Genomic DNA, 24168 nt, shown 5'->3' on the forward strand with positions numbered 1-24168 from the left:
TTGGCAGAGAAAGAAATCTAAATCTGGATGTTCTGAGCTGGTGGACAGATGGATGACCTTGTGACGAATGATGAAGAGGGATCCTGTGAAACGGCTACCTTCTTACCACATCAAACATCTATCTCAATGCTTTGCAACATTGGGGTAATGAGTAGCACTAAAAGGCTGTGCAAGCTTCAGCAAATAAAACCACAGATTTTTACAAGACCTCCTTAAGAGATCCAGGTATCACCTTACTTATCACCAAAGAAATGATCTATTGGTTTTCTAAGAATATGTAGTTCTCTGTTTACATCTCCATGATTTATGCCCATGTTTTCAAGCAGTCTCTTGTTAAGTGTCTGATTAATTTGAATAATATTTCTTTGAAAGAAGTATCCTTCAAGCTAATTAATTAACTTTTTTGACGGACAGTTGAGAAAAAAACAAGTCAATTATGAAATCTTATTGCCTGAGTGTAGTATGCAATTGTTCTTCCTTTGTTCAACTTTTGTGTCTGTTGACTCTTCTCTGTTCTCTGTGCTGTTCATTGAGGCGGGATGTGGACGTAGAGGAACAGAAATTAAGTGGTTAGCATACAAACAAATTTATTTAAAAATTAAATAAAGCTCCTGTTTTTGGCAGAGAAACAAATGTGTTATCTCTGTATATCACTGGGACATCAAAAACACCACTGAGCACTTTGGTTTATAACAGAATCATAATATTTCATGTTTCAAATGGAGATGGCTGACTAAAGTAAAGTAAAGCATTCCCCTTCACAGCATCTTCAAAGACTACAGACTTATTTATCATTTAAATATAACCTCGGAATTGTTGTTATCACCGTGGGAGAAATAACCGCCCTGATAATATAAAAGAGCATAAACGTCACAAATTGTTGCTAAGTATAGTTAGGCCATTGACGTAGCAGTGTTAATGATGGGTCATCTTCAGTGCTGCTGGTGCACCTGAATAAAAGCAGAGAGGGCTTTGTGCTCTGCCAGTCATTTCAATAGACCAGCTGCAACTTAATGCCAAAACGTTTCACCTTTGTGAGAATGGAGCCTGTATTTTTGAGATGAGGAGTGATTGCCTTTTGCATTTCCATCTTTTGATAAGTAGATTTTTGTTTATTTTATTCCGAGGTAAAATATTGCATTTTATTGCTTATCAAGGTACGTTCTTTCCTACTTTTGGCAACCAGACCTGATGTCAGGATAACATGGAAACTCCCATCATTTACATATTCCTGTCTAAACCATGTAACATCCTGATTTGAGATTATGTTGCCTTCCCTTCATTGTCCTTGGGTCAAAATCTTTTAACTTCCTTCCTTCTTAAAAACAGCACTCCCCAGGACTGTAGCAGTTCAAGAAGACAGCTCACTGCCTCCGCCTTGTGCAATAAGGGATGGGTAATAAATGCTGGCCCAGTCAGTGAGGCCCACATCCTGAAACAAAAACTTATTAAACACATAGGTTCTAGTCCTAAGCATGAGAAAGGTACCTGGTTTAAGACTGAGAGCAGTCTGGTTCCTATAATGTCGTGACCTTCTGAATGAAATTGCTACATCAGTACCAGTATAAAGCTATGTGTTCATGCTGCTAAAGAACTGAGTAGAGATTACAGAAACACAGGGTGAAATTAAGTACTGCAGATGCTGGAGATTAGAATCAAGATTAGAGTAGTGCTGGAAAAGCACAGCAGGTCAGGCAACATCCAAGGAGCAGGAATATCGACGTTTTGGGCCGAAGCCCTTCATCAGGAATATTACAGATACACACTCTGTCTTGGGAAGGCTCCTAACCAGTAGCAAAGGCATGTTTCTGGACTCCATTGAACCCAAGCTTCTTCTATAAGAGTGTGCTTTCTTTTCCATCAAACAAATGCTCCTGTCCTGGATGACAGTAACTGGCAGTTCAACTGCCCTCTGGTTTCATCTGCTCGAATGAAAATTAAACATCACCCCGTGATATTTCAATACTTAATACAGAGAAACTTCGATTATCTGGCATTTGATTATCCAAATTTTGGATTATCCGAACAAGATTGCAAGGTCCAATGCTTGGCTAAACTGTTATCCAACATCCAATTATCCGAACATTCAATTATCCGAACAAAATACTCTCCACCCGTGTCGTTTGGATAATTGAGGTTCCTCTGTACCACACGTTTTCACTTCTCATAACAAAAATAAATCTTTAAAAGTCATTAATTTTGGCATGGTTGCCAACAATTAGGTAGTTTGATTTTTTTTTGGTCTTCAGCACAAACTCTGTGTGGTTCAGTGGTGCGCAGTTGCTATAATTTAGCCCTTCCATTCATATGGGCAAGAATTTAAAGCAGCACATTTTCATTTGGGAACAGCAACCTTTTGTACTTTTCCCAACTAGACTGCAACAAAATTAAGATTGTAAATGGCATTAGTTCATTTTACCTTTAAAAAGAACATCACAGAGTTATCGAGATGTACAGAACAGAAAAAGACCCTCAGACCAACTTTGTCCATGCTGACCAAATATCCTAAATAAATCTAATCCCATTTGCCAGCATTTGGCCTATATCCTTCTGAACCCTTCTTATTCATATACTCATCCAGATGCCTTTTATTGTATCAGCATCCACTTCTTCCTCTGGCAACATATTCCATACACTCACTACCCTCAGCGTGAAAAGTTGACCCTTTGTTCCCTTTTTAATCTTGCCCCTCTCACCTTTTAAACCTTTGTCCTCTAGTATTGGATTCTCCCACTCCAAGGAAAAACCCTTGTCTATTTATCTTATCCATGCCCTCATGGTTTTATAAACCTCTGTAAGGTCACCCCTCTGCCTCTGATGCTCCAGGAAAAATAGCCTCAGCCTATTCAGCTTCTCCCTATAGCTTAAGCCCTCCAACTCTGGCAACATCCTTGTAAATCTTTTCAGAACACTTTCAAGTCCTAATGACATCCTTCCAATAGTAGGAAGACCAGAATTGAATGCAGTATTCCAAAAGCGGCCTAACCAATGTCCTGTTTAGCCACAACATGACCTCTCAACCCCTATACTCAATGCATTGACCAATAAATGCAGATGTATCAAAAGTCACCGCTTTCAGTGAATGGAATGGAAGGTTATCCTAGTAAGATTGATGGTGGGGGGAACTAGGAATAGACTTGTGATGTATGATCATTGGCATAAATGATTTGGGCTGAATGCCCTGTTTTGATTTCTCTGTAAAACTACCAAGCATTAACTGTGTCGCTAAAATTATTTTTGTAACTTGGATTTTTTTAATATCTCATTAGCCCTTTCGGTACTTACATATGACTTAGCACATCATTCATGAACTTGTGAAATCTCACCTTCATGTATTCAAATTCATTGGAACATGACTTTCTATCATAAATGAACAGCACCATATTATTTGAGACTCCCTTCCCATTGTTTCCCCAAGATAAACATTTTCACCATGCAGAGAAGAAATCCCAGGCTTCTGGAAATTTGGCCCTATTTCTGACCACTGATACACGAGCTGCCTTATGGGTTTTTTTTATATATACTCTCTTCGAGAGCAGGAAACTGTAACAGGGCAATTGTAACAAGGTCAGCCAGGTGGGCCTTGTGGAATATGAGTTCCCTCGTTGGGGCTGTTAATCTGGTCCAATCAAAGAGCTTTGGCTGACAAATAAAAACAGGACTGTTACGCCTCGGCATGCCCATTTGCCACTGGGCGGTGGGGATCCCCAGTGGAGGGCTCTCTACGCAGGAGTCCTCCCCCTTTCTCTCGGGGATCTGGGGTGGAGGGTGCTGCACGCAGCAGTCCCCTGCAACCGCAGATTGCGGTGGTTCACGGACTCCCAGCCCAACTGCTTATTCTGTGGCGCTGTGGAGTCCGTGGACCATGTGTATATTGGGTGTGGGCGTTTGCACTCCCTTTTTGATTTTCTTAAAAACTTTCTCCTCTGTTTTTGGCTGCACTTCAGTCCCACGCTCCTGATCTTTGGGCACCCGGTACGGAGGAGGGAGGGGAGGTCTGAAGACCTCCACGTGGGTCTGCTCCTGGGCCTGGCCAAACTGGCCATCAACAGGTCCAGGCAGCGGGCCGTGGAGGGGGTCGTTAGGGCCGACTGCCTGCCCCTCTTCCGCGGTTACGTTAGAGCCCGGGTGTCCTTGGAGAAGGAGCACGCGGTGTCCACCAACACCCTGGAGTTGTTCAGGGAGAGGTGGGCGCCGCAGGGAGTGGAGTGCATCATTTCTCCCTCCAATTCTATTTTGATTTAGTCCCCACCCTCCCCTTCACTGTTTTGATCACAAAGCATTGCCCTTTGATGTGAAGGGCAGTGTTTGTCACTGGCCACCCGGGTGTTTTCCTGTCTTCCTGGTGGTGGAAATTGAATAAAGATTCGTGCACTTTGTGTCTTTCACTGTGTCTCACACCTGCGCACACACACACCATGGGTGCTGGGGAAAAAAAAATATATATAATAAGCACTACCGCACTTAGGTGGTAGTGTGGGGGAAAAAAAACAAAACAAAAAAAAACAACAGGAGATTCCGGTTACGTTAGGAAAAAAAAAAAGAAGAGAAAGAAGAAAAAAAAAGAAAAAAAAAACAGGACTGTTCTGTGATTTGGTGGGAATTCCAGGGCCCAGGATTCTGCCTAATTCTAATGATTAGGTTTGATAGAAATTGTCATTGAATCATGTGAAGTGCTTGAGAAAATGTATTTAAAATTGATTAGGTGAATATAACATAGTGCCACAGATGATGGGACCTGGAAGTTTTTGCACTTGCCACGAAGACCATCTGAACAGATGTCTATCTTGTGAGGAATTCTTATTCATCATTGTACATCATTTGCACAAACTATTATGACAATCTCAGTTATGTTTGTGCTGCTAAACTAAAGTTCTAAAAGTGAAAAAAAAAGGACTGTCAGATGTCCTGTTCATTCTGTGAGCTGGCTCTGGTTTGTTGATTTATTGTCATGTGTACCGAAGTACAGCAAAAAGCCCTGTTTGTGACAGTCCAGGCAGATCACAGTAAGCATGGATTTGCAGATCAGAAAGGCTGGGACAGAGGCGTACAGGTGACACTGCACAGGGCGCACATTAGGCGAAAGCGACGTTAACAAGGTCAGCGTTATTTGAGGCTGGAGAGCCCATCCGTCTAATAATGGCTGGGAAGAAGCTTTTCTTGAGCCCGCTGGTGTGTGTATCTGTGTTCAAGCTTCTGTGTCTTCTGCCTGACAGAAGAGCTTGTAGGAGATCATTACCGGGGTGCGGTGGGTCTTTGATGATGGTGGCAGCCTTTCTGTGGCAACGGGCCATGTAAATGGAGTCCATTGATAGAAGGTTGGCTTCTGCGATGGTCTGGGCTGTGCATACAACCTTCAGTAGTTTGTTACGGTTCTGGGAAAAGCAGTTGCTATACAAGACCATTATGCTTTCAATGGTGCATCTGTAGAAGTTGGTGAGGGTCTTTATGGACATGTCAAATTTCCTGAGCTGCCTGAGGAAGAAACGGTGTTGTTGTGACTTCTTGACCTTCGCATCTACATGGGAAGTCAAGGACAAGTTGTTGGTTATTATCACTCCAAGGAACTTGACATTCTCCACCCTCTCAACCTTAGCTCCATTGATGTAGATGCGAGTGGGTTTTACTCCTTTCTTTCTTTAGTTCTGCAGATTTTGAGAGAGAAGTTGTTCAAATTGCACTACATCACCAAGCCCTCTGTCTCCCTACTGAGGGTGCTTCATCAGTGTCAAAGACTCTCCATGTGTGAAAAAATGATTTGGAGATGCTGGTATTGGATTGGGGTTTACAAAGTTAAGAATCACACAACACCAGGTTATAGTCCAACAGGTTTAATTGGAAGCACTAGTTTTCGGAACGGCTGCTCCTTCTGACCATCTGATAAAGGAGCGGCACTCTGAAAGCTAGTGCTTCCAATTAAACCTGTTGGACTATAACCTGGTGTTGTGTGATTTTTAACTTTGTGTGAATAATGGGTGACTTGGTGATGGCCTCTGTGGAGTTATTTCAGAAGCATTGCTCAACAAAACCTTGCATTTATATAACACCTTTTAACTTGTGAAACACTTTAGGACATTTCTTTACCAAAAATGTTACCAGAAGAAGTTTACTACTGAATACAGAAGGTGCTATTAGATGATTACATCTTAAACAAAAAGAGGCTTTAAGGAACATCTTAGGTTCAGTAAACAGAAGGATGGAGGGAAATCTAGAGCTTTGGGCTGAGACATTTCTGGTGAGGTGACGGAAAACAGGGCTGTGCAGTTAGTTAATTCTAACATCGAGATGCACAAGATGGATATGGCACTGCATTTCAGCACAAAGGTGTATGCTACAATTCTCCTGCATGTTTTGTTCTAAAATACCTTTTAATTACAATCGAACTGATGTGATGTCATGCATAATTTCACAGGATGCTTGCTTAAAGTGCACCCCCTCAGGAATATGCAATCAATCCAAATAAACACCTTTTTAATTACTTTAGTGAACCAGCTGAGACACCAGCTATAGGCTGAGCTGTGTGATGTTGGAACACTCTTGTGAATATTTCCTTTGACAGTTACAAATTGTCAGAAAATCATGACAGCTTTTTTTTTCCACCTTCTGAGCCTATTTCAAAACCTGACAGTAAAAGCGAGCCCATGTTTGGAAAACTTCAGGCTTCTGCATATGAAATCATGACTGGTTTAATTCAAGGCAAAAAATCCATTTCATGATAATCTTTTTGTAACTCTGTATAACTTAATTGGATGTCACTTCTTGACTATGTCTGCGTCGAAAAAGGAACAAAATTCATTTGAAGCTCTGGATGACAAGAAAGAAGGAACATTCTTGGATTTAAATTGCGGTTTAAAAGCTTCTGACTATTATAGAAGTATTTTTCAAGTATTTTTAACACTGATTATTAATTTAGAATCATTTTGAATGCATAGAATTTTTTTTCCAGTGTAAATATATGCCAGGTATAAATATACAGTAACACTAATCTTTGCTTTAAAATAGAGAAGTCTCTTTCTATTTATCTTGTTCTTTCAATACAAACAAATCTTTGCAGTCACAGCTGCACGAGCAATGATTTACTTTAACAAAGGTTGACACATTGATGTGGATGTTGAGACATGTGTATTGTTCCTGTTACATGTTTGTAGAGAAAGAAATAAAATGGTCCATTGTATTCAATGTGGTCCTGTGATTGAGAAACACAATGGTAATGAGAACGATAATTAGTTAATCAAAAGGTCGCTGTTTACAGTTACAAATACTATCAGTTGGTCCAACCAGTGAAGCTCATATTCCAGTGTTGTTTCACCCAAGGGGGCTTTCAGGCTTTCCTTCGGGAAGTGTTCAGGTCATTTGCTGTCTGACTTTCAATGGAAATAAGGAGAGCTTCCTGGAGTGGCTAAGTGACTCTGTGGAATTCATTTTAAGGTTTTATTATCATCTGTGGCTCAGTTGGTATCGCGTTTGCCTGAGTTAGGAGGTTATAGATCAAACCTCATTCTGAAGACCTGAATACAAAAAGCAGGTTGACATTGTACATTATTTGGTGGGGGGGGGGGGGGGAGATTGCACTGTTGAAGGCCTCCTCTTTCAGGAGGCCTTCAGGAATTAAACTGAGGCTTTGTCTGCCCCCTCAAATGAGTAGAAAGAAAATCTGAACATGTTATTTGAAGTCTCAGAGTGGAATACTTCCTGACGACTGGGAAGATTTTGTCCCTCAACCAACGTCACTAAAACAGATAATTTAATCAGATAATTTAGCTGTGTCTTTTTTTATTGCTGAAGTACTCTTTCTGTCTCGCATTCATTGGGGCAATTTGTTTTTAGCAATCATCAAGCTCTGAACTACCAAACAAGCTCTCACTGTCACATTACTATTTTGAAAACTTGCTATGGACAAATTGGCTCTCACATTTTCCCATTCCAAAAATGTTTACTTAGCTGTAAATGTCATAGAATCCCTACGGTGTGGAAGTGGGCCATTCAGCCTATTGAGTCCACACCAACCTTCTGAAGACCATCACACTTACACCCCTACCCCATCTCTGTAACCTTGCATTTCCCATGGCTAATCCACCCAGCAAGGACATACTGGACACCATGGGCAATTTAGCATGATCAATCCATGTAATCTGCACATCCTTTGGACAGTGGGAGGAAACTGGAGCACCCGGAGAAAACCCATATAGACACAGGAGAATGTGCAAACTCCACATGGACACTAACCGAAATGTGGAATTGAACCCATGTCCCTAGCGCTGTCAGGCAGCAGTGCTAACCACTGAGCCACTCACATGATCTTGGGATGTTTTGATGTTATCAAAGGCACTATAAAAATGAAAGTCGAGAGTGGGATGCTGGAAAAGCACAGCAGGTCAGGCAGCATCCGCAGAGCAGGAGAATTGACTTTTTGGACAAGAGCCCTTCATCAGGAATGAGGCTGTGAGCCGAGAGGGTGGAGAGATAAATGGGAGGGGGTAGGGTGGGGGGGAGGTAGCTAAGAGTGCGATAGGTAGGTGGAGGGGTGGGGGGTGATGGTGATCAGTTGGAGAGAAGGGTAGAGCGGGTAGGTGGGAAGGAAGATGGACAGGTCATGAGGGCAGTGTTGAGTTGGAAGGTTGGAACTGGGGTAAGGTGAAGGGAGGAAAAATGAGGAAACTGGTGAAATCCACATTGATGCCATGTGGTTGGAGGGACCCAAGGTAGAAGATGAGGCATTCTTCCTCCAGGTGTTGGGTGGTAAGGGTGTGATGTTGGAGGAGACCCAGGACCTGTATGTCCTTGGTGGAGTGGGAGGGGGATTTGAAGTGTTTGGCCATGGGGCGGTGGGTTTGGTTGGTGCGGCTGTTCTGGAGATGTTCTCTGAAGTGCTCTGCAAATAGGCCTCTTGTCTCCCCAATGTAGAGGAGGCCACATCAGGAGCAACGGATACAGTAAATGACTAGTGTGAAAGTGCAGATAAAACTCTGGATGTGGAAGGCTCCTTTGGGGCCTTGGATGGAGGTGAGGGGGGCACAGGTTTTGTAATTCCTGTGGTGGTAGGGGAAGATGCTGGGAGGGGAGGGTGGGTTGGTGTGGGCCATCAACCTGACAAGAGAGACGCAGAGGGAATGATCTTTATGGAAAGCGGATGGGGAGGGACATATATCTCTGTTGGGGTCCATTTGTAGGTGATGGAAATGGTGGAGGATGATGTGATATATACGGAGTTTGGTGGGGTGGAAGGTGAGGACTGGGGCGGGGTTCTGTCCTTGTTGAGGTTGGAAGTTTGGGTTCAAGGGTGGAGGTGCAGAAGTGGATGAGATGTGCTGGAGGACATCATCGACTAAGTGGAAGGGGAAATTGTTCTCTTTGAAGAAGGAAGCCATCTGGTGTGTTCTGTGGTGGAACTGGTCCTCTTGGGAGCAGATGCGGCGCAAGTGGAGGAATTGGGAATCAGGGATAGCATTTTTACAGGAGGCAGGTGGGAGGAGGTGTAGTCCAGGAATCTGTGGGAGTCGATGGGTTTGTAGAAGATGTCCGTGTTGAGTCACTCACCATTGATGGAGATGGAGAGGTCAGGAGTGGGAGAGAATTGTCAGAGATGGTCCAGGTGAATTTAAGATTGGGGTGGAATGTGTTGGTGAAGTTGATGAACTGTTCAGCCTCCTCGTGGGAGCACGATATGGGGCTGATACAGTCATCAATGTAGCGGAGGAAGAGGTGGTGAGTGGTGCCAGTGTAACTGCGGAAGATAGACTTTTCTACATAGCCAACAAAGAGACAGGCATAGCTGGGGCCCATACACGTGCCCATCACTACCCCTTTTGTCTGAAGGAAGTGGGAGGATACAAAGGAGAAATTATTGAGGGTGAGGACCAGTTCAGCCAAATGAATGAGAGTGTCGGTGGAAGGGTACTGTTGGGGATGTTGGGAGAGGAAGAAATGGAGGGCTTGGAGGCCCTGGTCATGGCGGATGGAGGTGTAGAGGGATTGGATATCCATGGTGAAGATGAGGAATTGGGGGCCGGGGAAACGGAAGTCTTGGAGGAGGTGGAGGCATGGGTGGTATCCCGATGGTATGTGGGGAGTTCCTGGATCAGGAGGATAGGACAGTATTGAGGTAGATGGAGATGAATTTGGTGGGGCAGGAGCGGGCTGAGATGATAGGTCAGCGGGGCAGTCAGGCTTATGAATCTTGGGTAGGAAGTAGAACAGGGCGGTGCGGGGTTTCCGAACTATGAGGTTGGAAGCTGTGGATAGGAGATCCCCTGAGGTGATGAGGTTGTGGATGGTCTGGGAGATGATGGTTTGGTGATGGGGGGTGAGGTCATGGTCGAGGGGGTGGTAGGAGGAGGTGTCTTCAACTTGGTGCCTGGCTTCAGCGGTGTAGTAAGCCAAACTACCATTGCAGCCCCCTTGTCCGCTGGTTTATAGTGAGGTTGGAGTTGAGTGGAGGGAGTGGAGGGCTGCGCATTGAAAGGGTGGGAGGTTGGAGTGGGGGAAGGGGTGGACAGGTTCAGGCAGTCAATGTCCCAGCGGCAGTTGGAAATAGGGATCAAGGACATAGGGATATCGGTGGGGGCAGTAGTGGCAGAATGTGTGGCTTAGGTGATGTCAGGGCAGAAGTGGCTATGGCAGAGGCAACATCGGAGGCAGAAGTGATGTTCTGGTTAGGCTTCACGGTGGATCTTACAATGGTCATGGCAACGGTGGAACTTGTAGCAGTCGCAGCGGTGGTTGTCTGGCCGGAAATCGCGGAGGCGGCATGGTCATTTTAGAGGGGACAGAAGCGATGTCATCGTCGGCCATGGTGGTGGTGGTTGGAGTGGCAGCGCCACATGGCATCAGTGGATTTCATCAGTTTCCTCATTTCCCCTCCCCTCACCTTACCCCAGTTCCAACCTTCCAACTCGGCACCGCCCTCATGACCTGTCCCACCTGTCCATCTTCCTTTCCACCTATCCACTCCACCCTCCTCTCCAACCTATCACCATTACCCCCACCTCCGTCTACCTTTTGCAGTCTCAGCTACCTTCCTCCCAGCCCCACCCCGCACTTTTATCTCTCCACCCTCTCGGCTCACAAGATTAATTCCTGATGAAGGGCTGTTGCCTGAAATGTTGATTCGCCTGCTCCTCGGATGCTGCCTGACCTGCTGTGCTTTTCCAGCAGCCCACTCTCGACTCTGATCTCCAGCATCGGCAATCCTCATGTTCTTTTCTTTTGTCAGTTGGCTCCAATATATAAATACCCAACAGTTAAAGTAACAGAAAAGTTTGCATATGTACAGTGTGTCTATGAACAAGCATCCTAAAATACTTTACAGTCAATTAAGTACTTCTGAAGTTTAGTCTCTGCTGTACTGTAAGAAACATATCATAGTGGGTGGCACGGTGGCACAGTGGTTAGCACTGCTGCCTCACAGCGCCAGAGACCCGGGTTCCATTCCTGCCTCAGGCGACTGTGTGGAGTTTGCACGTTCTCCCCGTGTCTGCGTGGGTTTCCTCTGGGTGCTCCGGTTTCCTCCCACAGTCCAAAGATGTGCAGGTCAGGTGAATTGGCCATGCTAAATTGCCCGTAGTGTTAGGTAAGGGGTAAATGTAGGGGTATGGGTGGGTTGCGCTTCAGCAGGGCGGTGTGGACTTGTTGGGCTGAAGGGCCTGTTTCCACACTGTAAGTAATCTAATCTAAGTAATCTAATCTAAATGGGGTGGCACGGTGGCTCAGTGGTTAGCACTGTTGTCTCACAGCACCAGGGACTCAGATTTGATTCCAGCCTCAGGTGACTGGCTGTGTGGAGTTTGCACTTTCTCCCTGTGTCTGCATGGGTTTCCTCCCAGCCCAAAGACGAGCAACCCAGGTGAATTGGCAATGCTACATTACCCGTAGTGTTAGTCAGAGGGAAATGGGTCTGGATGGGTTACTCTCCCGAGGGTTGGTGTGGACTTCTTGGGCCGAAGGGCCTGTTTCCACATTTTGGGGAATCTAATCTAATCTAAATTCTCATAAACTGTGCTGTGATAATGACCAAACAATCTGTTTTTGTGATATAAATCAGGCATTGGTCATGACACTGTGAATGACTCTTCACCAGATATATAACTTTGAAACAAAATCTCTAAAACTAAATCAATGTATTGACTCATTGGTTTTACCATTGCTCCATGTTGATTAGGCACTGTCCTTGTGAAATGAGCTTAGTTTATTTATGTACATTTTGTATTAAAACCATCACATTTTCAGAATAATTGGCCCAATAATAAATGGGCAGCAGGCTCAACCTAATTCCAAGATTGCCAATTAGTTTCTGTTGTGAAGTGCAATCTGCTGTTTGTAAATCAAATGTAAGTAGCATCATTATAATAATAGTTTCCAAAGTGTGAATTAGGTCTGCATTGGTTATACAGTCAATTTGATTTCCGAAGCCTCAAAGCTGCAGTAAAAGAACTGCAATAATGCAGAGCCATCTATAAAAGATGAATATCTGATTCTAAAGAGAATGAGCTCTACCTGGGATTGGGAAAATATCTCGAAGAAGGTGGATTGGCATTTATCACAGAAGACTGCTGACTAACAAATGCCCAGGCAGTTGAAGACCAGAACGATTGTTTTGAATACTGCCTTTTTTAATCAAAAAAAAGACACTTGCTGATTTATTTAATTTTACACTCATCAGGACAATTTGTAAGAAATAAGTAAAAGGAAAAATGACTATTATGCTGAGACTCCAGATTAGAGTGGTGCTGGAGAAGCACAGCAGGTCAGGCAGGATCTGAGGAGCAGGAAAATCGACGTTTCAGGCAAAAGCCCTTCATCAGCCCTTCACCCTGTTCCTCAGATCCTGCCTGACCTGCTGTGCTTTTCCAGCACCACTCTAATCTGTACTCTGATCTCCAGCTTCTGAAGTCCTCACTTTCACCTTGTTATGCTGAGAGAAGAGTGCTGATTTATTGGCAGTTTTGGAATTTTGCATATTCTTCACCAAAATCACTATCAGTCTGATTGATGTACAGTTAACTGCCAAGCTTTCTTTCAATTTTAAATGAAACCGTTTGACTCTAGTTCAGGCATTGTCATGAAAAATGAACCAGAGAATGGTTTTCACCTATAGAGTAGAATTAGGCTGCAGTGTGTAGATATGTTCTTTCTGGCTGGAAAGGGTGAATCAGAGCCATCCCATGGGATAATGGCCAGTCTGATTTTGATCATTTTCTTGATGATATCACACAACATCGTGGCAGGAACTAAGGCTGTCATGTTTAGTGCTGAAAAGTGCCTGACATGCTTCCAGTTATGGCAAGGTATCTCAAATGCTTGAGTAATGAAAAAAAGCTCGTATTTCATACTGATGTTTTGCAGTAGTAATATGAGTGTGTTTAATACCAACAGAATACTGCTGTAAAACCAAAAAGATGGTCATTCACTAGTTCACGTATCACAGCTTTACCTTAACTGATACGAAAGGGACCTGCTTGGTTTAAGTTGAAACAAAGCTCGGCAGTTAACTGTCAGTTGTTACCTAACTGCATGCTCCATGGCAGCATCCCTATTAGAGTCAACCAGTCAGTAAGTTCTTCTCACACAGTATAAATGTTGGAAGGACCTCCTCATGGGTCTGCTCCTGGGCCTGGCCAAACTGGCCATAAATAGGTCCAGGCACCGGGCCGTGGAGGGGGGGGTCATTAGGGCCGACTGCCTGCCCCTCTTCCGTGATTAAATTAGAGCCTGGGTGTCCTTGGAGAAGGAGCACGCGGTGTCCACCAAAACCCTGGAGTTGCTCAGGGAGAGGTGGGCACCGGAGGGAGTGGAGTGCATTATTTCCCTCTCTAACTCTATTTTGATTTAATCCCTGCCCTCCCCTTCATTATTTGATCACACTGCACTGCCCTTTGATGTGAAGGGCACTGCTTGTCACTGGCCACTCGGGTGTTTCCTTTCTTCCTAGTGGTGGAAATTTGAATAAAGATTCATGCACCTTGTGTCTTTCACTGTGTCTCATACCTGCACACACACAATATGGGTGCTGGGGAAAAAATAAGCACTAGCGCAGTTGAAAAAATAATGTTGGAAGGACCTCCTTATGGGTCTGCTCCCGGGCCTGGCCAAACTGGCCATAAACAGGTCCGGGCAGCGGGCCGTGGAGGGAGACGTTAGGGCTGATTGCCTGCCCCTCGTCCGTGGTTATGTTAAAGCCCGGGTGTCTCTGGAGAGGGAGCACGCGGTGTCCACCAACACCCTTCAGCTGTTCAGGGAGTGGAGTGTATTATTTCCACCTCCAATTCTATTTTGTTTTAATCCCTAAAGGAGAAAAAAACAAATAAATGTTGGAAGCACTAGTCTGCAGGGCCATTGTATTTCATACCAATTGGAATTAGTTTCTTTTGATGTCTCAAGAAACGAAAGTTTGGTCTGAATTTTGTAATATTAATAAGGCTGAGGCAAGTCCCTCGCTGTTTGGAAATCGTATGTCAACTTCCACAGAAATAGAATGCCCTGTTGGATACCTAAATCAAGTGAATGCAGGAAGAATATTCACAAAGACTGGAAAGTCCAGAACCAGGGGTGACCGGTTAAGGATACAGAGGTACGCCATTTAGGATTGAGATGAGGAGAATTTTTTTTACCCAAAGAAGTGAGCCTTGGAATTCTTTGCCATGGAAAGTGGTTGATGCCAAAACATTGAATATTTCTAAGAAGGAGTTAGATGTAGTTCTTAGGGCTAACGGATTGAAGAGCATGGGAGAAATTGGTGGGTCAGTGGTTAGCACTGCTGCCTCACAGCGCCAGGAACCCGAGTTCGATTCCAGCCTCCGGCGACTGTGTGAACTTTGCAAGTTCTCCCCATGTCTGCATGGGTTTCCTCTGGGTGCTCTGGTTTCCTCTAATAGTCCAAAGATGTGCAGGTTAGGTGAATTGGCCATGCTTAAATTCCCCAACATGTTCAGGGATGTGTAGGTTAGGGGTAAATGTAGGGGAGTGAGTTTGGGTGGGATACTCTTTGGAGGGTCAGTGTTGACTTGTTGGGCCGAAGAGCCTGTTTCTACACTGTCAGGATTCTAATCATGCTGGAGCAGAGTTGAATTATCGAATTCCTGCTCCTACTTTCTATGTTTTTAAGAAGGTTACTATCAGAGCTACTGTTTCTTTAGAAGGAGCAGTATTTTGTCAACTGATTCACCATCTTAAATACATTGCCTGGTGAGATGGTCTTGTCTTTCTCTCATGGACATAAGTTACATGTACCAGAGAAAAGTTAGCATTTGTTTCATTGAGCCTTTATACCCATTATCACTTATGACATTACTGCTGCGGTACAACAACATGTCATTATGTAGCACCTTTGAAATGTATTTAAGAACAGGTGAAGGTGAGCGAGTGCAGGAATGGAGGATAATTGGGACTTGGTAATAAATAAAGACACCAGCAGATGGATTTGGGTGATGTATTGTTTCGGGAGAATGTAAAGTGGGAGAGCAGCAGGATAATCAGACCCTTAGGTTTGTAAAGGTTTAGATGAGACTTCAACAACAAGAAGTTTGAGGTAATAATAAACATAAACAGGCAGATAAAGGCAGTCATTGTGATATGTGGTTTGATGTTAATTTTTAACACTAACTTTGCCAACAATCTGATTTGGCCTCAAACAATCCTCAAGGAGAGGGATGGACTTTGTAGTGACAGAATGAAGTTTGTGGTGTGGCCAAGACAAATAGTCTTGACAGTTGAGAAATTTGGAAAGAAACATTGATATTGGATGAACTTTAACGCTAACAAATGTGGAATCTCATTCCTGCAGATTCCGATTGTGATTGGAGATGATTTCAATATTTTCAATTTTTTAGCTCCTTATAGTTAATCCCATCTCTCTATTTCTGTATATGTGATCTGACATCACGCATTTTAATTTTTTTTTATGCTGTGCTCATCGATATTACTTCAATCTGAGTGGTTAGGGAAACAACAAAATAATCAGAAAATAGCAGGAGTTGGCCATTTTGCCCTTCAAGCCAATTCCATTGCTCAATATGATCATGGTTAATCATCTGACGCTGTACCCTGTTCTCTCTTTCCCTCATGTCCTTTGATTCCATCAGTCCAAAGAGCACTAGCTGACCCCTTCTTAAAAACATTCGCGTTTTGGCCCCAACTGTTTTCTGTGGCAGAGAATTCAATAGGTCCTCACTCTCTGGTTGAAGAATTTTCTCCTCATGGGATACCACCCATTGCTTGTCTGTGCACACACTACCTAACAACCCTGCTTCTCGGAACTAATGGAGATAGACAAAGTTATTTGCCATTAATCACACAATTTGGTATATTGCTATGGGAATGTATATGAATATATCTTCTGTCTCTACTTGTAGGGATGGTCTTTGTACATTTTGATTTTCCAGCCTGCTCAAAATCTATTAAGTGTAATCTGTTCCTTTTTAAAGTTGTCAGTTGAGCAATCACATTAAAAGTCATTAAAGTTGCCTTCAGCTGTCCAGCTCAATAATTTGAAAATACATTTGATAATAATTGTGGTTTAAATCTATTTTGTGGTGAAATATAGAAAGGATGTTTCGTCTTCACCTTGAAATGGCTGGTGAGTAACTTAAATATTGGCCCAAATCTTCTGATCTGGTTCAGAATTCTAATCTGGGAGGTGGTCAACAGTGAGTTGGGAGATCAGGTTCGTTATTAGCCAGGAGCTAGAGCAGGTTTTAATTCATCTAACCATACCTGGCTAACTGTTGAGATAAATGAGTTGAGACTTCCATATCTCCACTGCTAGCTCAGAATCAAGGACTTTTTTCAGGATTTCAAATGCAGGGTGACTGTCCCTCAAAAATGCAAACTTGCTGGGTAATCACTGCAGAATCTGCTGCATTGGAAATTTCACACAGTCCTGATGAGCAACTTTAGTCTACACTTCAGCTGATATTTTCCTATCAGAAGATCTGAGCCATTTAATTCCACTAATAGTGTAACTGGTTGCTTTTTAAAAATTTACATGTGCCAATTAAACAAGTGGATCTCTGGTTTTGGGCATTGATAGGGTCCTAAACATTGGCAGAACTCCCTAAATCTTTGTGAGATGCAGATGAAGAGGGTTGTTCAGAGCTTGTGCTCTCCAAAGCATGTCACATTGCATAGTGCAGCACTCCCTCAGCAATGCACTGAACAGACACTAGAGATTGTGTTCAAGCCTTTGATATAGGACTGGAACATATGAGCTTCTGACTGTAGAAGAGTGAGCTTTATTTCTTGGAGTGGGAGTGCTGACTCAGCAAGAATACTACCACTGGCTTGGCTTCCATCAATAAAGGAAGCTGTTGAAATTGAGATTAATCCACCTTGGGCTACTCTTGTGTGCTGCCAAACAAAAACTGCACAATTAGAGATTACTTAGTGTGGAAACAGGCCCTTCGGCCCAACAAGTCCACACCGACCCACTGAAGCGCAACCCAACCGTACTCCTACATTTACCCCTTCACCTAACACTACAGGCAATTTAGCATGGCCAATTCACCTAACCTGCACATCTTTGGACTGTGGGAGGAAACCAGAGCACCCAGAGGAAACCCACGCAAACACAGGAAGAATGTACAAACTCCATACATACAGTCACCTGAGGCAGGAATTGAACCCGGGTCTCTGGCGCTGTGAGGCAGCAGCGCTAACCACTGTGCCACAATGCCGCAGCTAATAAACTTAAAAGATACTACACAGACAACAAGCAAAATGAACGTCATTTACAAAATACCTTGCAAGAACTGTAACAAATACTACATTAGAAAAACAGGCAGAAAACTCGCCACCAGGATACATGAACATCAATTAGCCACAAAATGACATGACCCACTCCCACTACTATCCTCACACAGATGAGGAAGGACACCACTTCAACTTGGACAACACATCCATCCTAGGTCAAGCCAACAGACACACGCATGAGAATTCCTAGAAGAATGGCATTCCAACACTCCATCAACAAACACATAGATTTGCATCCCGGCTACCATCCTCTGAGAAAAATAACAGGAAATGATATCACCGACACAGGAAATGGCATCGACACAGGAAATGCCATCACCAACTCCAGGAAACTTAAACAAATAAATAGAAAGCAGGGCATAATGCCAGCACTTCACTGGAGGCTCACTGATGATGTTACCTAGTATGGTGATAAAATGTCTGAAAAGGAACATTCCAGCTCAGCGAGCAAAGTTATACCAGAACCTCAACCTGAGCTACAAATCTTCTCAAAACTTGCTAATTATTAAAACAGCTGCCTTGGTGGAGAATCCCACAGATGAGGGAGGGTTCTGAAAAGAAAAATGGAAATAGCTGAGTGTTGGTTGAAAAAAAGAGCATCTGTGATCTCAAGCCAAATATTTTAGCACACTTTTAAATACTGTATATGTTTTAAAGTAATATGAAAATATAGATATTATGTTTTGCATGGGGTTTCACATGTTTCCTTGACTATCATAATCTAGAATAACAATTGATTTTTCAAAAATTTTGTAGCATTAAGTACCGCACAAACAAACTAAAAGGAATATGTTATGGCAATATCTAAAATGGGGCAAATGTTGGATTTTTTTTCCTGAACTTCCAGTTGGCATCCACAATATTTTGCTTTTACTTCTAATTTGCTAATTACAGTTGAGTGTTAGCATTAAGTTGTAGAATCTACATTCTGCATGTCTTTTCAGGCATCAAACTGATATTTTTCTTTGTCTCTTTGCAGATGCTGGTGGAGTCAAGACATAGCTGAGAAGATAAAAGCTTTCACCATGCACGGTTAACAAAAGAGCAGCTGAGGATAGGGATTATCCCCAGCACATTATAAAAGCACCAGATAGTCGTCTCTCCCCAGGGCTCTGTTTTCTGCTGAATTGTCTTCTGCATCCAAGCATTAATTTGCTGCAAGCATCAAGTCTCTCAATAATTTGTCATTGGTTTCAGGAAACGTTTTTAAAAATGTGTAGAAAGAATCTTTCTACCACTTGTCATGTAATGATGGGTTTTCTGACTCTTTTTCTAATTGAAGCATCTCCGCAGCCTAATGAATGCCCTCAGCTATGCGTTTGTGAAATCCGGCCATGGTTCACACCACAGTCAACATACAGAGAAGCAGCTACAGTGGACTGCAATGATCTTCGGTTGACCAGAATTCCTAGCAACCTTTCTGCTGACACCCAGGTGCTTTTGCTTCAGAGCAACAATATTGCCAAGACAACTGATGAATTTGAGCAAATGTTTAACCTTACAGAGTTGGACCTCTCTCAAAACAATTTTACTAATATTCAAGATGTAGGTCTAACCAACCTGACACATCTGACCACTCTACATCTAGAGGAGAACCAGATAGTGGAAATGCCTGATTACTGCTTACAGGATCTTGCCAATCTCCAGGAGCTGTATATCAATCACAACCAGATTAATAGCATATCTGCAAATGCCTTTTCTGGCTTAAAGAATTTGCTGAGGCTTCACCTAAATTCCAACAAGCTAAGAGTGATTGACAGCCGTTGGTTTGTGTCTACACCAAATTTGGAGATTCTCATGATTGGAGAAAACCCAGTAATTGGCATCCTAGATATGAACTTTAAACCTCTCAGCAATTTGCGAAGTCTGGTTTTAGCTGGAATGGAACTCACAGAAGTTCCTGGGAATGCTCTAGTAGGATTGAATAGTTTGGAAAGTCTTTCGTTCTACGACAATAAACTGGTAAGAGTGCCCCAACTTGCCCTTCAGAAAGTCCCAGCCTTGAAATTCCTGGATTTAAACAAGAACCCTGTTCACAAAATTCAAGAAGGTGACTTCAAAAACATGCTTCGTTTGAAAGAACTCGGTATTAACAATATGGTTGAACTTGTTTCAATTGACAGATATGCACTGGATAACCTGCCTGAACTTACAAAGTTAGAAGCTACAAATAACCCTAAACTATCATATATTCATCGCTATGCATTTCGGGAAGTTCCATCCCTTGAAAGTTTGATGCTTAATAATAATGCATTAAATGCTCTGTACCAGAAGACTGTCGATAACCTTCCCAACCTACGTGAAGTAAGCATTCACAGCAACCCAATCAGATGTGACTGTGTTATTCAATGGATGAATTCAAACAAAACAACCATTCGATTCATGGAGCCCCAGTCCATGTTTTGTGCTTTGCCACCTGAATACAGAGGGCAACAAGTGAAAGAAGTTCTCATGCAGGAGACAGCCGAACAGTGTCTCCCAATGATTGCACATGAAACCTTTCCAAATCACCTGAACGTAGATGTTGATATGACCATTTCTTTAGATTGTCGTGCCATGGCAGAGCCAGAACCTGAAATCTATTGGGTGACACCGCTTGGAAGTAAAATCACAGTTGACATCCTGTCAGATAAATATAAATTGAGCAGTGAGGGAACTCTTGAAGTTTCTCACATTCGCATTGAGGACTCTGGCCGTTACACTTGTGTTGCTCAGAACTCTGAGGGAGCTGATACAAGAGTTGCAACCATTCGAGTTAATGGAACCCTACTAGATGGAACTCAGGTTCTGAAAATATATGTGAAGCAAGCTGAGTCCCACTCTATCTTAGTTTCATGGAGAGTGAACTCAAATGTCATGACTTCCAATTTGAAGTGGTCTTCAGCTACTATGAAGATTGATAACCCTCACATTACATACACTGCAAGGGTTCCTGTGGATGTCCATGAATATAACCTGACTCATCTTCAACCTTCAACAGAATACGAAGTCTGTCTTACTGTCTCTAATATCCACCAGCAGACTCAGAAATCATGTGTCAATGTTACGACAAAGGGAGTGGCATTCTCACTGGACATTTCTGACCAGGGAACGAGCACAGCTTTAGCAGCTGTAATGGGTTCAATGTTCGCCATCATTAGCATTGCCTCAATAGCTGTTTACACTGCCAAGCGCCTCAAGCGGAAAAACTACCACCATTCACTGAAGAAGTATATGCAGAAGACCTCTTCCATTCCCTTGAATGAGCTTTATCCACCACTTATAAATCTATGGGAGGGGGATAGTGAGAAGGAAAAAGATGGCTCTTCTGATGTGAAACCCACGCCCGTTGACACATCAAGAAGCTACTATGTGTGGTAACTCTGGAGGAATTTTGCTTCTAGTTAAAGGGAGCACAGATACTTATTTTGCTTTTTTCTGCAAAAATGAAAGTTCTGAACTTTTTGTATTTTGACTTTGCTAACCTCTGGCAGAGCTGTGAGGACAGGTGGATATTTCAAAGACCTATTAGTATAGCGTATCGCCTTTTGTTCAACATTTAAAACAAAAATAAAAGGGCAGCTCCAGTTATCTTGCAAAATGTCTCAGTTGCTGTGCTTGACTACTTACTTCTGTCTCTACTACAGAACTCTCAATAATAATTGGTGACAATGCAAGTCATCCCATGTTTTTAAAGAAGTGATGAGCCTTCTGAGGTATGCTCATTTTAGTAGAAGCTGTTAACCTTAACTGTTGGGCACTGATCCACTTCCCATGTTATAGTTATTTTTAGAATATTGAAGCTGACATATGGAATTAGAACCCATTCATTCTTCTATTGAATGCTGTTAGCCAACTAAACTGTATTGTTGTATCAACTATAATTTGCTCTCTTTGGAACTTGAAAGCCCAAACACTTGTAAATTTAATTTGCCTTCTTTGCTTGAACTAGTTTTACAATTTACCTTAGACAGATGTGTGGTTAATGTTTAAAAACAATAATGATGTAACGTGCTTTTAAAAACTGCAACATTTTAAAACAAAAAAAATACTTTTGGTGATTTATTGAGGGACTTTAGCTGCCAGGTTTTTTCTGAATGTCTCTCTAATTGCATTTAGTATCAATGGTTTAAATGATGAATTTTATTGTGAAACGTATAGTGTAAAATGAGAACAAAACTATAATAAATTAGTTTTGAGCTTGATATTTTTCAGAGTTTTGTCTCTGATTTAAAGTGTCTTTTTTTTTAAAGCCATGTCTATTATCACTGTAGATTTCTTACATCTAAGTTTTGACATTTGACAAATTGAGCTGGTTGACCATTATTTCTTTCTTGATTCAAGAAAAATTGAACCTCATCACTGACAATAAAACATTCACCAAACAGCTTTAATGGATCGTTCTGGATAAAACAGAAGTATTGTGGAGTGGGCTGGTTCCGCTGTATTGATGAAGCATGTTTTTTATAAGAGTAGGAACTGAAGGTTAAGTAATCTTCTAACATGCAATGCACTTGGTTTTGATGTTTCAAACTATCATCTTGCAGGAAGACCCAAGACCCCTGTTTGAACTCCATAGGCTTTGGGATTTTTTTTGTCCAACTCATTAAATGTTTTTGTCAGTGGCTGAGATTTAATCCTTGTGTTCACAAAATGCTACAACTCCTATTCTGTACCTTGTTTTTCTGCAGCAATTATTTTGGGCTACATCAGGATTTCTAGCTGCAGTTAGTTCCAAATGCATCAACTCTGGTCCAAATTGGATAAAATATAAGCCGATTAAATTTCTATGCAGCAATCTCCATCTGCATGATCTGTTATTTAATCTTACTATAATAAAACTATATATTTTCAGTGTTCAAGATTGCCAAATAAAGTTTGTAGAATTATTTGGAGAATGTAGCCATAGAGGGCAGCACAGTGGCTCAGCGGTTAGCACTGTTGCCTCACAGCACCAGGAACCCAGGTTTGATTCCAGCCTAGGGCAGCTGTCTGTGTGGAATTTGTACATTCTCCCTGTTTCTGCGTGCATTTCCTCCAGCTGCTCCAATTTCCTCCCACAGTCCAAAGATGTGCGTGTTAGATGAATTGGCCATTGCTCAGTGTCCAGAGATATGTAGGTTGGGTGAATCAACCAGGGGAAATGCAGGGTTACAGGGATAAGGTGGGTCTTGGGTCTGGGTGAGATTTTCTTTGGAGGGTTAGTGTGGACTCGATGGGCTGAATGACCTGCTTCCACACTGTAGAGATTCTATGATTTACTATTTTAGGAAATCATTTGGCTGTTGCCTCTGAGCTAATCCTCTCTATGCAACACATTAAGTTAAATATGAAAAGAAATGGAAATGATGAATTATTCTATTTTTCAGCATAAAGTCAATATGCCTTTTTGGGCAATTTTTTTCAGTTGGTTAACACACAAGTGTATATACAGAATGACTAAACACTTTCCTGCAAATAAACCACTGAGGTGAGCCATAACTCACTAGGGTATCTTCATGTTCTCCAAAGGCTATTTTCTCAATATTTATAGTCTCAAAAGATATTTTGACAAATACAATTAATCAGGTTCAGTGGAACTGTGTCACTTTCTCACTGATTTGTGAAAGGGCTGAGCACGCATTCACAACAATCCTTCAGGACCACGGACAGCACCCAGTTGCTCCACTCTCCTTCAGTCTTTTTTCTAATTTACTGAACAGTTACTAGGTTGGTATTGTCATTTTGAACCCCAAGTCTTAATGTTGTACAGCATGATTGTCTGCCTGCTATTCCAAGAGCTCTTGATTTTCATGCAGTTCAGTATTTATGAAGTTAATAGGTGGTCATCACCCCATTATTCTAAAGATTTGTGACTTGAGGATTTAAAATGTTTTATTTGGATTCCCCTATTCCTTAAAGGGGAGGAGCATCTTGAAATTACAGCTGTGTTGGAATGTTAACAGGAAAACAAATGTAACTTCTTTTGAACAACTGAGAAGTTTTCATTACGTGTGAGTTTTATTTTGATTTTGGTTATGCAAAACCATATTACTACAATTCTGTGTTGTTTGGTTCCTTTACATTATCTTTAGCCTGAGAAACGATGAGCTTCCAAATTGTAAGTGGTCTGGCAGAGTTAAAGAATGATTTATTCCATTTGAGGAAATGCTTGTTTGAAGGTGGAAGTATCCATATTTGACTTACAACTTTTAAATGAAAAATAGTATTCTGTAAAATTTCTCTTTCTCTCCATTTTATGCATGAAGTAAAGCTTGATTTGTTCATTCTGTCCAGGTTTAAAACCCACTGGTGAAATGGGATTATGACTTACTCTTTCCACAAGATTTTTTACCTGAAGTGGGAATGCATAGAACTTAGCACAGTATTAAAAAAAATGTCTGTCAGGTGGAAAAGAGACTCTGATGGTGAAGTTAAATTGTTGAACGTTAACAAACCTGTCTATAT

The 24168-nt window shown here is 42.3% G+C and overlaps 1 protein-coding gene across 1 annotated transcript in view; it reads left to right on the plus strand.

Annotated features, from left to right (window-relative positions):
- Positions 1–21926, plus strand: part of lrrn1 (leucine rich repeat neuronal 1) — a 46830-nt gene extending 24904 nt beyond the window's left edge. Inside the window, exon 2 of the mRNA XM_043708388.2 lies at positions 18722–21926. Coding sequence (XP_043564323.2) covers positions 18955–21102 — 2148 coding nt within the window. The 5' untranslated portion in view covers positions 18722–18954 and the 3' untranslated portion in view covers positions 21103–21926. The remainder of the gene's footprint in view (positions 1–18721) is intronic.
- Positions 21927–24168: the final 2242 nt, after the last annotated feature.

The sequence above is a fragment of the Chiloscyllium plagiosum genome, unplaced genomic scaffold (genome assembly GCF_037043375.1).
Source record: "Chiloscyllium plagiosum isolate Xiang-an unplaced genomic scaffold, Cpla_swu_hap1 HiC_scaffold_14, whole genome shotgun sequence".
In the NCBI taxonomy this organism is placed as follows: Eukaryota; Metazoa; Chordata; class Chondrichthyes; order Orectolobiformes; family Hemiscylliidae; genus Chiloscyllium; species Chiloscyllium plagiosum.